We start from the raw sequence: 14,022 nt of genomic DNA, 5'->3' as shown, positions 1-14,022 counted from the left end.
TTTTCCCCCCTACTCCCCTCAGGGCTAATAGAAAGACACTGGACTCATAATCACAGGAAAGTGCATTCTCAAAGGTATTATGGCTTTTATGCAGCGTTTATAAGTGCGCTGACTGAAAGGTTTAAAGCTGCAGTGCTTTATGGGAATTATCAGCACTGTCAGCAGGCGCTTTGATTGCTTGGCTGAAGATACTGATTTAATGATGGAGTTAAACGCAAGGGTGGAAGTAACTCATTATATTTACTCACATTACTGTATTTGAGTAGCTTTTTTGTGTACTTGTACGTTTTTGAGTATTTTTTAAAGTCAGTAATTGAACTTTTACTTAAGTACGTTTTGCTGACGTATTGTACTTCACTACATTTTAAATCACATCCATTACAGAGAACAGATTCTGTGGCTCTGCATCAGTAACAGAAACTGAGCAGTTGTAAATTGACAAACTCCAACGATTCACAGTGAGAAGAGTAAACTGGCTTTACTTTCTGCACTTTACTTTGTAATTTCCAATGTTTCCAGTTAAAAGAATCAAGTTTGAACTCTGTCCTCTCTCCTTTTAGAATCACATGGGAAAGATCAAATCTAACAATGTTCTCTTTTCTAAAAAAGTAGCTCAGAAACTTTTAATCTGAGTTCATTTTAAATGAGACACTTTTGCCTTTTACTTCATTACTTTGATTTTGACACCAGTGCTTTCACTTCTACTTAAGTAAAATATCAGTAAAGTAACAGTACTTCTACTTGGATAGGACGTTGTAGTACTCTTGCCACCGCTGTTTAAATGTCAAGGTTTCAGGAAGCCTCAAGATAAGTCTTGAATTTGAATTTGAAAAATTTGAGAGAGAGAGAGAGAAGCAGGGAGAGGAGGGAGAGAGAGAGAGGGAAGGAGGGGGAGAGAGAGAGACAGAGAGAGGAGGGAGAGAGAGAGACAGAGAGAGGAGGGAGAGAGAGAGGGAAGCAGTGAGAGAGAGAGAGAGAGAGACAGAGACCGAGAGAAGCAGAGAGAGAGAGAGACAGAGAGAAGGAGTGGGAGAGTGAGGCAGAGAGAGGAGGGAAAGAGAGAGAGAGAGAGAGAAGGAGGGGGAGAGAGAGAGAAGCATGGAGAGAGAGACAGAGACAGAGAGAGAAGCAGGGAGAGAAGCAGGGAGAGAGAGACAGACAGAGAGAAGCAGGAAGAGAGACAGAGAGAGAAGCAGGGAGAGAGAGAGAAGCAGGGAGAGAGAGAGAAGCAGGGAGAGAGAGAGAGAGAGAAGCAGGGAGAGAGAGAGAGAAGCAGGGAGAGAGAGAGAGAAAGAGAAGCAGGGAGAGAGAGAGAGACAGAAGCAGGGAGAGAGAGAGAAAGGTACTGTGCCTGAAATAAGAGATAAAATTAGGAGGGAGTGTGTGCAGGATGGGACAAAAAGTTCAACCTGAAAGGGCAGAAAACTCCTCCTCCCTCCCTCCTCTCTCCCTCCCTCTCTCTCTCTCTCTCTCTCTCTCTCACTCTCTCTCTGTCTGTCTCTCCCTCTCTTTCCAGGCTTCAAAATACGTAATCAAGTCGTGACAAGGTCAAGTCTGCAGCCTGTACCTCTATGAAAGGACTAAATCATCTTCCAATTAATTCCTCTGAGACTCCGGCTGTGATACCATTATTTACTCATTGTCTTTGCTCTATTGACCAAAATCCATTTTTCGAATAGTTTAATATCCGTGAAAAATCCCATTGCCTTGGCATTTTTCATATTAATTTCCACCGCCCGCGGTGAATGCGACGAATTCCTGCCTGCGCCGCGGCCGAGACGACTTCATTCTTTACTTTTTCCCTCCATTAAGCCTCATTCACTCCTGTACAAAAGAGTTAGAAATAAGACACGCTGCACCTATGCTGCATTTTCTTTTCACAGAATCTTCCTTAACAGATTTACTCAGAAGATTATCACCCAGATCTTCACTGTGTTATAACAGATCTTCAGAGTAAATATAACATATGATGATATTCTTCTGTTTCTGATTGATTTTTTTTACTGTGAATGTGAATTTAAATCAGCCAATCAGCTGCCTGTCTGGCCCATATCCCCCCCCCCCCCCCCCCCCCCCCCCTGTGGCCCTGTGGCTCTACACTGGGAAAATAGACTGGCCAAGGACTCCAGCTTTCCAATAGACCCTTTTTTTTCTCTTTTTTTTTTTTTTTTTACCCTTCAGTTCCCGATAAAGATCAGCAATCTGGCTGCTGCTCTATTTTTAGTGAAGAGACTACAGGGAGGGGAGGGGGTTGGATGAGGGGGGGTGGGGGTGGGGGGTAGACAGGCTCTGGTTGGACGGTGTTTGCTTCCTGTATCGGTCAGTGCAAGGATAGCTGTTTATAGGCAAAGACCGTCTTGACCCGCTATGAGTAAGAAGGCAAGTCCCCAATACATCATCTTCAGTGATGAATGGCCTCATTAGTGGGACATTAAAGGGCCGCCGCACCCCAATTTCAAACTTCACCGGTCGCTTCGTTTTCAATCGAAATGGAAAGCAGCAGGCGGCAGTCGATGAATAACGCTGCTACATTACACGGCTTTTAAGTAACCTGTGACCTTTCTGAAGCTCCGGGATGTGGGCGAGTGAGTTTTGACATCCAGGAATCTCAGCGCCACCTGGCCAAGTAATCATTGGTATTTTCTCATTTCTGTCTTGGACTTGGATTTTGACTCGGACTTGTCATTACTGGATGTTGACTCGACTTTTTCCTGCCACTCGAAACATTTTCAGATCCGTTTTTCTCCACTGTTGTCTGTTTTCTTCCCAGCGCTACAAACACTTTAAGGGATTACTGCTATGTATAGTGTGTAATGATTCCTCAAGCTTTGATTCGTTGATTAGTTGGATGTTGAAAGGTACAGTAGTACGGAAGCCCATTGAGGACATACTGTATATTTCTACCTTTTTATTTACATCTTTATCCCATGATAACGACTTAATTTTCTCTGTTTTCTCGAGATATCGAGTTATTTATATCATTAACTCGAGATAACACGTTTTATTTTCCCGAGATAATGAGAAAATTACCTTCGAGATCTCGGGGATAACGAAGCTTGTTTTCTCAAGATTATAATGAGAAAATTATCTTGGGAATTATTAACGTACCTGCCGGTGTTCAGAGCGTCTTCAGTCAGTCGGCATGTCGTCGTGTCAGGAGTGACGCACCGCAGTTTGGAAATCTCCTGGAACAATTAAAATTAATTAATTATCTCGGCAAAATGGCAAAAGTTTCTCAAGATAACGAGATAATTACTTTAGGCCCATTACTTTGTTATCTCGAGATAATGAGAAAATGATGTTGTTAACTTGGGAAAATGGATATAAATATCTTGATTTCTCGAGAAAACAAAGTTAAATTGACTCGTTATCACAGGAAAATGGCGTAAATAAACTGTATGAATAAATGTCCTCAATGGGCTTCCGTAGCCCACAGCCCTGCCCCCCCCCCTGCAGATGTTACTCTGGTCACTGTGTGCCGTGGCGACAGTGAAACTCTTTACTTGTTGCCCCTTTAAGGCTGCAGTCTCCCTCACTGCCTGTTGAGCCTTCTGGAGGTGCTGCTGACCCAATTCAATGAAACTTCTGAGCATATGTGATGGGAGGTTCCCACTTGATGACCCAAATCCTGCACACACACACACACACACACACACACACCTACATAGGCACTCAACCTCAATATGACAAGAGACAGTTAGATCATTTGGACGAGTAAATATTCCAAATTCAGAAATATGACTGAACGATAAGGCAGATAGATAGATAGATAGATAGATAGATAGATAGATAGATAGATAGATAGATAGATGATGGATGGATAGATAGATAGATAGATAGATAGATGATGGATGGATAGATAGATAGATAGACAGATAGATAGATAGATAGATAGATAGATAGATAGATAGATAGATAGATAGATAGATGATGGATGGATAGATAGATAGATAGATAGATAGATAGATAGATGATAGATAGATGATGGATGGATAGATAGATAGATAGATAGATAGATAGATAGACAGATAGATAGATAGATAGATAGATAGATAGATAGATAGACAGATCGATAGATAGATTGATAGACAGATAGACAGATAGATAGACAGATAGATTGATAGATGACAGATAGATCGATAGATAGATTGATAGATAGACAGACAGATAGATTGATAGATAGATAGATAGATAGATAGACAGATAGACCGATAGATAGATTGATAGATAGACAGATAGACAGATAGATAGATAGATAGATAGATAGTGTTGGGGAACTGTTTGCTCATTGAAAGTGTCTCTTTTCTGTACTATTGACCTCTCAAGCATGAGACCATTTTTCAGCCAAATAAGGGATTCTGGCCCCGCCCCCTTTCAGTCTAAAGATGATGATGTTAATGCCTTTAACTACATCCAATGACAATATTGGCTATTTTTGCTTTATTATGCATTTCTTTATTAGTTGAGCCCCAAAATGACAACACTTGAGACTACAGCTATAGCTAGTTGTACAGTCTGCATCCCCTCTATATCCCTGATTTTGACCCAAAGACCTGTTTTATCTGCCAAAACAGAAAGCTGCACTGTGTCTGTCAGTGTATTTTGAAGCAATGACTGGTTAGAGAAATTAATTAGCTTTATTCCAGTTGGGATAATAGACCTGTTCCTTCCTTGACAGTGTAGGCTTAATTAAATCTAGTCAAAATGCTCAGAGGTGGGCCACTAAAATGTGTCAGAATGACTCTTATGAAAAGAAAATTGATCAGAATACAGAATAAAAGAATAAAAACAAACCTGCAAGGAGGGGAGTTGAGGTGACTTGAGTGTTTTTCACCTCTGCCTTGGTTTTCCCTTAAGGTAATGACAAGTTTGACAAGTTAAAATGTAATGCAATGCAACTTGATCCCTTCACTCTTCGTCATTAGCCCATGTGTGTTTCAGAGCAAATTTGGTCAGGACATAAATTAGAATGTGTAGAATTCATCGCTGCATTGTTCATATGCTAATTTCTGACACATGTAGATCTGCTTTGGCTAAACTGTGTGTGGCGTCATTGTTTATGTGTTGTTTGTTCATTCTCCAGTACTGAAACTGGAGTAATAAACCAGGAAGCGATGCCTTTCTTTGCAGATAGGATCAAGAGCAGTAATGAGTGATTGTGCTGCCCAGAGGTTGTTCAGTTTTACAAAGCAGCGCTCCATCAGGGAATAACGCTGTGTGTAATTATAGGAGCCGCCCGCCTGTCGTCTCCTCCTGATTGAGCTGTGCTAAAATCCTCTGAAGATGTCACTCTTTCCTCCAAACACAGCGCAGACTGATATGACACGATGCTTTTATCCAGACTGCCGCTCAGCTTCATGCAGAGGTTTTTTTTTAGCATGGGTGGCTCCAGTGGGAGTGGAGCTGCTTGGCTGTTAGTGATATGCAATGTTAAATTAATAAATTATGTGCAGCAGCATTTTCCATGGAAGCTAAAGAAGTGCAGCTTCAGTCTGTTTATTTAATGCTTCAACAAGTTTCACATATCAGCATTTAATAATAATCCTACTACTACTAGTGCTTATACTGCTACTACTACTACTGTTACTAATACTAGCCTACTACTGCTGTTACTACTACTACTGCTACTACCACTATTACTACTACTACTACTGCCAGTACTAATTGTACTACTAGTAGTACTACTGCTACTGCTTCAACTACTACTAATACTAGGCCACTAGCTACTACTACTTGTACTATCCTACCACTACTAATACTGCAGCTTACTACAGCTATGCTACATGTACTACTACTACTACTACTACTACTACCACTACTCCTCTACTACTACTACTAGGCTTACTCCTGCTAATACTACTACTACTACTGCTACTGATAATAATAATCTAATCTTGATTGGATCAATATTTCCCCCCCTTAAATTCACTATTTTTGGACACATGAATACTATTCATAACAGATATCTGCTTTTATAGCCCCACCCCAACCCCTACCCCCATTAGCTGATGCTTATTTAATAATAATAATAATAATAATAATAATAATAATAATAATAATAATAACAATAATAATATTCTGATGCTTTATTGACATCCAAGGTCAAATCCAATGTTTGCTTGCCCTCCTCCACAAGGAGGTCAGAGGTCAGGTGGGGATTCAGTGTCTTGAAGGAGGTTGAAAAAGGTCAGTTACTGATAATGTGAAAAGAGGACGGTATAAAACACTGTTCCGTGATTCTGCTGAGAGGAAAAGCTCCCTCACATGTATTCCACACGCATAGATGTGTGAAACCACGGCCATAAGAACTAATCAATAATTAACCCAGGCTGCCGTAGCCTAAGTGATAATAAACCGCTGGACCGATCTAAGACCCGACACGGATGAAAACAGACAAAGAGGATGTTACAGGCGCACTTGGCTTGGAATGACCTGTTGAAGGATGACTACCTTCAAAAATACTCATAATCAATAAAAACAAAAGTCGCAGGCTATCTTTAATACATAGGCTATTAGGGTGAAGCTGAATTATCAAAAACCTAACCTTCTTTCCTCATGATTAGTCGTAGTAATTGTCGTAACTACGCAGGTTTACATGACAAATGGTAGAAAACTTTACTTTTCCCGAGTCGAAGTGTTCCCACTACTTTGATTTTTATCGAGCCAAAACGACGACAAGAAGATCAACGCTGTTTGTTTCCCCTGAATCCTTCACGAGAGGAAACCGAGTTCTCCTAATAAGGCACGAGAGGACGGAACCATCAGTTTTAGGGGTGTAACGGAGAAGAAATGTAACGAATGACTACCTTCGGGAGAGACGAGTAAAGTACCGAGATTACTTTTGAAATGAGTCACGAGTGATGCATTACATTTTCTTTCTTTTTTTTTTTTGGAGTAGAACGAGCTCGACGCTGACGACTGGTCGTGCGTCTTGGAGAGGGCAGGGACGCCGGAGACGCGCAGCGGCAGCAGCGCAGTCTATTCGGAGCCACTGGTTGAGATCATTCAACAGTCAGCACGGACTGGAGGGATTGTGGGATACAACATCGACAGCCTCCACCTGCCGAAATCCTCCAAAAAATAAACGATGCCATCTATCTTCCCACCCTCCAGGAGAAGCCATGAAATCGTCGGATAAGTGAAAATCGGAGATGCGGCGCGCGGACTCGATCCTGGAGCTTTTTTAGAGCGGACTGTGGGTGTGTGCGTCGGGCTCGCCGTTACCTCCGGACTGCACTCGCCAACTTCCCCCCCCTTTGTCATCAAGTCATGTCTGATACAGAGCGATGGGCAAGTTTGACGACAACGAGAGGATAATCCTCAACGTCGGGGGCACCAGGCACGAGACCTACAAGACCACCCTGAAGACCCTGCCGGGGACGCGACTGGCGCTGCTCGCCTCCGACTCGGACATCGACTCCGTGCTGGATCAGCTGCAACAAGTCCCCGGCTTCATCGAGTACAACGCGCGGACCAACGAGTACTTCTTCGACCGCCACCCGGGTGTCTTCGCCTACGTCCTCAACTACTACCGCACCGGGAAGCTCCACTGCCCCGCGGATGTGTGCGGACCGCTGTTCGAGGAGGAGCTCTCCTTCTGGGGCATCGATGAGACGGACGTGGAGCCCTGCTGCTGGATGACATACCGGCAGCACCGGGACGCGGAGGAGGCGCTGGACGTGTTCGAGCTGAACGTGGACAACGGCGACGAGGACGACGAGATAGGGAAGCGGCTGGGCATCGAGGACGTGGCCGCCGACGGTAACATCGGCCTGTGGAGGAAGTGGCAGCCGGTGATCTGGAATCTATTCGAGGATCCCTACTCCTCCCGGGCGGCGAGGGTAAGGGCGCACCGCTGCGTCTGGGGATCTCCAAACGCACCATAACCCCAACCCCCCCCCCCCCCCCTCCTCTCCCCCTCTCTATCCCTCTCCTCTCTCCTTCTCCTCCGCAGAAAAACACACTCACTGTAGCCTGCGCTGCAAAACACCCGTTTGATCAAGTCATGTCAGTGTAGTGTCGGGTGTTTAAAACCGTCCAAGAGGGTAAAGGGAAGTCATTTTTCACCGCACAGCGCGCTCACATCTTCACCTGTTCCTCCTCCCTCCTGAAATCCAGCGGGCTGCTCTCTCCTCCACCTGCACAAACATCCATCTAAACAAGTCACTGTGTCTAGTATTGAGCCTTAAAAACTTTGTCTTCTTAAAACAAGTGAGAAATCTGCCAGTGGTGTGAGATAATTCCACTTGTTTCCAATGCAAATCAGTATATTTCAATGATTTTATTCAGCCTTGTTTGAATGTATTGACACTTGTTTTTAGATGATTCCTCAGACAAGTGATCCTGCAAGATTATCTCAGTCCTGATGGCAGATTTTTCCACCTGTTTCAAGGAAAACAACATGTAAAGACTCAGTACTGGGCTGTTAGGATGGATACTGGTTGTGTTTGAGGTGTGTAGGCCTGCTGTGCCAGACCGAGGCCGGCCCACATCTGTTCACATCAGATTTGCTGCAGTCTGATCCTGTTATTTTAGCCACGTTTTGTCTTTCTCATGGCCGATCCCGTACGTGCGTCACTCACAGTCTTCCTGTTGTAAATAAGTGCTGTGCCTATTGGCTTCCAAAAATAATGTCAGCTCAACAGTCCTGGCGTTTCACCTCTTTATGTTTCAGCAGATATCTCATAACTCGCTGCTCCTCTCTGCTCACAGCTACACCCTAACAATGCTCAGCTTCTCATAAACACAAAAGAAATCTGTGGGACTTTTATCTTTTCCAAAATTAGTGCGGTGCCTCATGCTGGGAATAGAAGACAGTGATAAAATTAGGCCACATGTGGCATCTCTATACCAAACTTTTTGTCAGTCCTTTTGATCATCAGCGGGGTTTTGTGTGCAGAGGCGCGTCGCTGCCGAGTTTGACAAGTCGTGAGCTTGAAATTACAAGGTTTCATCTGGGTGCAGTGCAGCATCAAATATTTGACATCCCAGCTGGCAGACTGTTCTGTACTTTCTATCTTTTTAATCATTCAACCCCAAAAGGTTCTCGTTTTAAAACAATAACACCGCACAAGCGTAAAACAGCAGCCAAAGGTTATGAATATGTGGATTATTCAATTCTGATTAAAAGAAAAGTGTATCAAGGAGGATCAAAGATTTGTTTTATAACATTTTAAATGGTCAATCAGGCAATATTCAGTTCAGTTGTTCATTAGAAGTTTCCAGATGAGTTTCGGATGGTTTTATTTTCAGCAACTCCTGCTTTAAATTTAGATATTGAACAGTGTATCAGTGTATTAAAGAAGGCCAAGTCTGCAGTGATTGTCTCTCAAGACAAGACCGATCACTTTCCCTTTGCTAAGCCCGCCTCAGGCTCCCGCTGAGTTTTAGTTAACAGAGAGTAAATCGCTTCCTGATTGGCCGGCTGACAGCCAGAGGGACGAACGACCGCCGGCTGTGATGTCACGTTGTGTGAATGGGAATGATACTGGATGATACTGAAATGTTTATTTCTAGGTATTGTTCGCCTGATATGGCACTGATACCAATACCTGTATTTTGGGATTGGAGCTGCCGATAGCTGATGGTTTGTGATATTCAGTATCTTTAAATTTGACCATTTTCATGCCAGAAGAATATAAGTGTTCAATGTTTCCCCCAGGATTCAACTATTTTCAGGATGGAAAAGCCCCGGAAACAGCATTTAGACCATCATGTGACACCAAAACTCTCCACTGACACCCACACTATTCAAATTCTCAGGTGTATTATCAGCTCTTTAAGGCAGGGTGAGGCAGGTTTCACTGCAGGTTTTACAGACTGACACCTCTGAAGCTGTTGAGTAAAATCGTTCTCACCTCCATCATATCAGCAGCGAACAACAGCAGCTGGCCCATATCTGATTTACTGATCTGATATCTGATACTAAAAGGCCAATATCGGCCCAGTATATCGGTCTAACCCTAGTTCTTGGAACTGCCTCCTTTGTCTAGTTTCAGTATAACTGCCATTTTCTATGAAAGGGTAACCAGTCTGATTCTACTGTGGCCTCTAACTACATTGTCAAATTAATTAATTCATTCATTCAGCTTTTATTTAGTTCTCAGAAAACACATTGAGGGTTGCTCCTTTTCAACAGATAATTATGAGTGAATGACATATTCTCTACATTTCTCCTGTTCCAGCTGTGCACCATGTTAACAGATGTGTATCAGGCTGTATGCAGTGGTAGCCATCAGGGTTAGACTGATATATTGGACTGATATTGGCCTTTTGGTAAAAATCAGCTAGGCAATGTTTCCCACTGTTGATATGATGGAGGTGATTTCATTCAGCAGTTTCAGGGGGTTTCAGTCTGTAAAACATCACTCTGCCTTTAAGAGCTGCTCACACTAAAATAATTTCATCAGTCTGGGTTTCAGTGGAGAGTTTTAGTGTCCCATGATGCTCTAAATGCTGATTCAGAGGCTTTTCCACCCCTGACAAGAGTACAATTCAGGGCAAAACACTTAATTCTTGTATTTGTTTTATGTTTTTTTGTGGCAGGAAAATGGTCAAATTTGATGATATTGAATATCGGCACAAAACATCAGCTTTTGGCATCTTCAATCCAAAAATATCTGTATCACTATCGGCCTTCAAAAACCCATATTGGTCGAATGTTAGAAGCTAGAAGTCCCTGTCTCTGCAGTTCTCCAGCATCTATCCTGCGTTATCATTGCAGATAATTCTTTATTGAAAGTTATACAGGGGAATCAAATTTACTTATTGTTAACCAAACACTCTAATGTCTCTCAACCAAATAGTTCCCAGAGCTTTTCTTAAACCCTGCAGTGTCTGAAAAGAGAGAACGAACAGCTCCTTTTAGGCAGGGAGCCAAAGAGCAGCTGTAGTTCATTTCTGTGGGCTTTCACATGAGCTGGGGCAGTTTGGGGAATGAAAAGCCATATTTGAAAAGCCATATTTTAGGGAAACTAGCTTTTACCTTAACTGCCACCCCCCCTTTGTTAAAGATCCAGTCTGGATTTTGTTGACCATTGGAAATTTGGGGCATGTTCACATACACTCTGGAAGTGTTTGACTTGTAGATGAAGCTTTTTGCCACTTTCTTCCCCCATCATAACTCAAGAAACATAAGTCTGTTTCACTTGACATATAAACAAACCTTTTCCAGCCTTTTAATCCATGTGAAACTCATGTTTAGCTGAGACATACCTTGTATCAAAAGATCAGAATATGAAATTTGGAGTGGAAAAAATGTGTTCAATCCAATATATCTCTATGTAAGAGAGTTGGTGGCAGTGCAAGGGAGGAAGAGGCTAGAGTATTTCCTATAATATAGTGAATGTACTGTAATCCCAGAATGCTTGGCGTGTTCTGAAGGGTCCAGACGAGGCGGTTGATTGGCTTCCGGTTCGGACTGTTGATTCAATCAATATTTCATTGTTTCCTCAGTCGCCCAATTCCAGAGTCCGTCTGTCATCTACATTTTTAACGAAGGGGGAAGGGGTTGGGCTGGAGGAGTGTGTGTGTGTGTGTGTGTGTGTGGGGGGGGGGTGTTGGCATTGACCTTGCCCCGTATCTCTTGTCCTCCTCTCGCAATCCATCAGCAAACTTTCAGTGCGGACTAGGCGAGGGATTTGTCTTTAGGTGTGAAAGGAATACAGGATGTTTAGGTGATAAACTAGGAGGCACTCAACAAATCTCCAACTTGCTCTTACACCCAAACACATCATTCCTATCACCTAAATTTTAAGCTAAATTGATTTCTCCGCCCTGCAAACATACACTTCGGATTTGGAATCAATCTCGCTAGTTTCATCGTTACGGCTCCAAATCAATAATCGTGTAATGGTGGAAATCCCACATCCGGATCACCACCAAAATCGAATCAATTGTTTCTTGGCCCAAGGCTGATCTGTCCACCAAATTTCATGGCAAGCCGTTCATGAGTTTTTGAGAAATCCTGCTGACAGACAGAAGACCGGGGGCGAAAACATAACCTCCTTGGCAGAAGTAAATATTGAGTTAGTTGCAGCGATGCATCAGCGGCAGAAGGGAGTTGATAGAGCTGAGTGTGTGTGTGTGTGTGTGTGTGTGTGTCTGCTTGTGTTTACTATATGCATACATCTGTTTTCCTCCACCGACAACTAGCCAGCGCTCATACACAGAAATGAAATTATCCCCCCACATCTCTCTGCCGCCAAAATTACACACAGCGCCATCCATTTCTGTATTTTCCTCTCCGAGAGGCGACAAACCGAACAGCCTGGTGACGATGCTCCCAAAGCCGCCACATTAAGCCCATGTTTGGTGTCATATACACACACACACATACACACACACACACACACACACACACAGCCCTCCTCCCCCCTCTGATGCGGAAACCTTTCCTCTGTGTTTTCCCTGAGTCACTTGGCTTTGGTTAACCTTTAACGCTGAGGTTCAGATCTCCTGCATCTCCCATAGACAGAGAGAGAGAGAGAGAGAGAGAGAGAGAGAGAGGATTTGTGTGGGAGAGAGAAACAGAAAGAGAGAGGTGTGTGTGTGTGTGTGTGTGTGTGTGTGTGTGTGTGTGTGTGTGTGCTAAAGAAGGCCCTCGGGGCTCTAATCTGCCCCTTGACAAGGCGTTAAGAGGGAGTAATGGGGATTTATCCTCTATGGAAATGAAAGGTATGATTACAGCCCAGGTATGATTGGCGCGACCCGCGCCAAAGGCTGCCAACGCCAAGCGGCCATCTTGGCTCCTGACACAGAAAGGAAAGCCCAGGCTTCTTGCACACTTGACCTCTGACCCCTGACACCGCATAGGTCGCAGTATGCAGTGCACAGCGCTGTTTAGCTAAACCCAGTGAAGTCTGGGGCGGTGACATCAGGCAAACAATCACCAATATAAACAGAAAAGCATTCATTTAGGTTGATTCCTTAAAGGATAAGGCCGGTGTTTTTTAATGCATTGCTTACTGTCAACAAATCCTGTGAAAATAACAAAATCAGCAATTATTTTGTTTTGCCAACAAGTCTCGTCCATGTGGCCGGTGCCCAATGCAGCCTCATGTCCCAGCAGCCATAGAACTCCATTGTATTAAAAAAACGATTAAAAACATGTCAAAGAGCCATGCCGTTGCTCTGGGCAACATATTTCATCATCACGATGCACCGGGCCGGCCGACTTTTTCCTCAAACTTAATAAGCCGGCTGTAAACACTTTGCGATCTCAGGAAAGTAGTTCTGGAGCAGAGAAAATAGTCCCCGGCGTAATGAAGAATTTGTTCCCATTTGAATTTGATTTGGTAATAACTACAACAGCCTGACTTTTCGTGGTAACAGCGATTTTTAAAATTGAAACTATGTCTTTGTGAGCTGCATTTCAAGGTTTTTAGCTTACAATTGGAGCCAATGACTTCCGGGTTGACGGCTAAAAACGGTACGTGGGAAGTCAGAAAGTAACGGGAGTAGAGCAAACGCATTGTTGATTTTGTTATTTTCATAGGATTTGTTGACAGTAAGCAATGCATTAAAAAACACCGGCCTTATCCTTTAACTTTGATTGGTTTTATACTACTTATTCTGACATGCAGCCTAATGTTGAATGGAATGGGGCGGGAAAATCAGAATGGAAACATAATAATAAAGAGACTTATGAGTGAGTATGGTGTTGTAATGCTATAGTAGCATAGGAGTTATCTGTCTTTTGAGAGCGAGAGAGAGTGTCATGACCCAAAAAGGATCCATTAAAGGTGCTACATGTAGCATTTTAACATCATTAAATCATCACCACATTCATTTTGAGACGTTAGTACAATTACCGTAAACAAATGAGACCATCACCAAGAAGCCTGAGTGTGAGTTAACTGGTGTGTATAGAAGCTACCAATCATCTTGACCATGGTCTCAGTTGTTTACAGTAATTATACCAAGGTATCACAATTAATTTGATGATGATGTATTGATGATTAAAAACACTACAACAGCATTATATCTGAAGTCAGAATACGAATCTCTCTCAAAAACACATGT

General features: G+C 43.1%; 1 protein-coding gene across 8 annotated transcripts in view; it reads left to right on the top strand.

The window, feature by feature from the left end:
• The first annotated feature begins 7,286 nt into the window (after positions 1-7,286).
• kcnc2 (potassium voltage-gated channel, Shaw-related subfamily, member 2) overlaps positions 7,287-14,022 on the top strand; it is an 82,970-nt gene continuing 76,234 nt past the window's right edge. For all 8 annotated transcript variants that reach the window (XM_071920028.1, XM_071920024.2, XM_071920027.1 and 5 more), the window contains exon 1: positions 7,287-7,841. In XM_071920028.1, the coding sequence (XP_071776129.1) occupies positions 7,287-7,841 (555 nt within the window). The remainder of the gene's footprint in view (positions 7,842-14,022) is intronic.

This window comes from Centroberyx gerrardi, chromosome 24 (genome assembly GCF_048128805.1).
Source record: "Centroberyx gerrardi isolate f3 chromosome 24, fCenGer3.hap1.cur.20231027, whole genome shotgun sequence".
Taxonomy (NCBI): domain Eukaryota; kingdom Metazoa; phylum Chordata; class Actinopteri; order Beryciformes; family Berycidae; genus Centroberyx; species Centroberyx gerrardi.
Note: the sequence above shows the minus strand (reverse complement) of the source record. Positions and strands in the feature narration are given on the sequence as shown.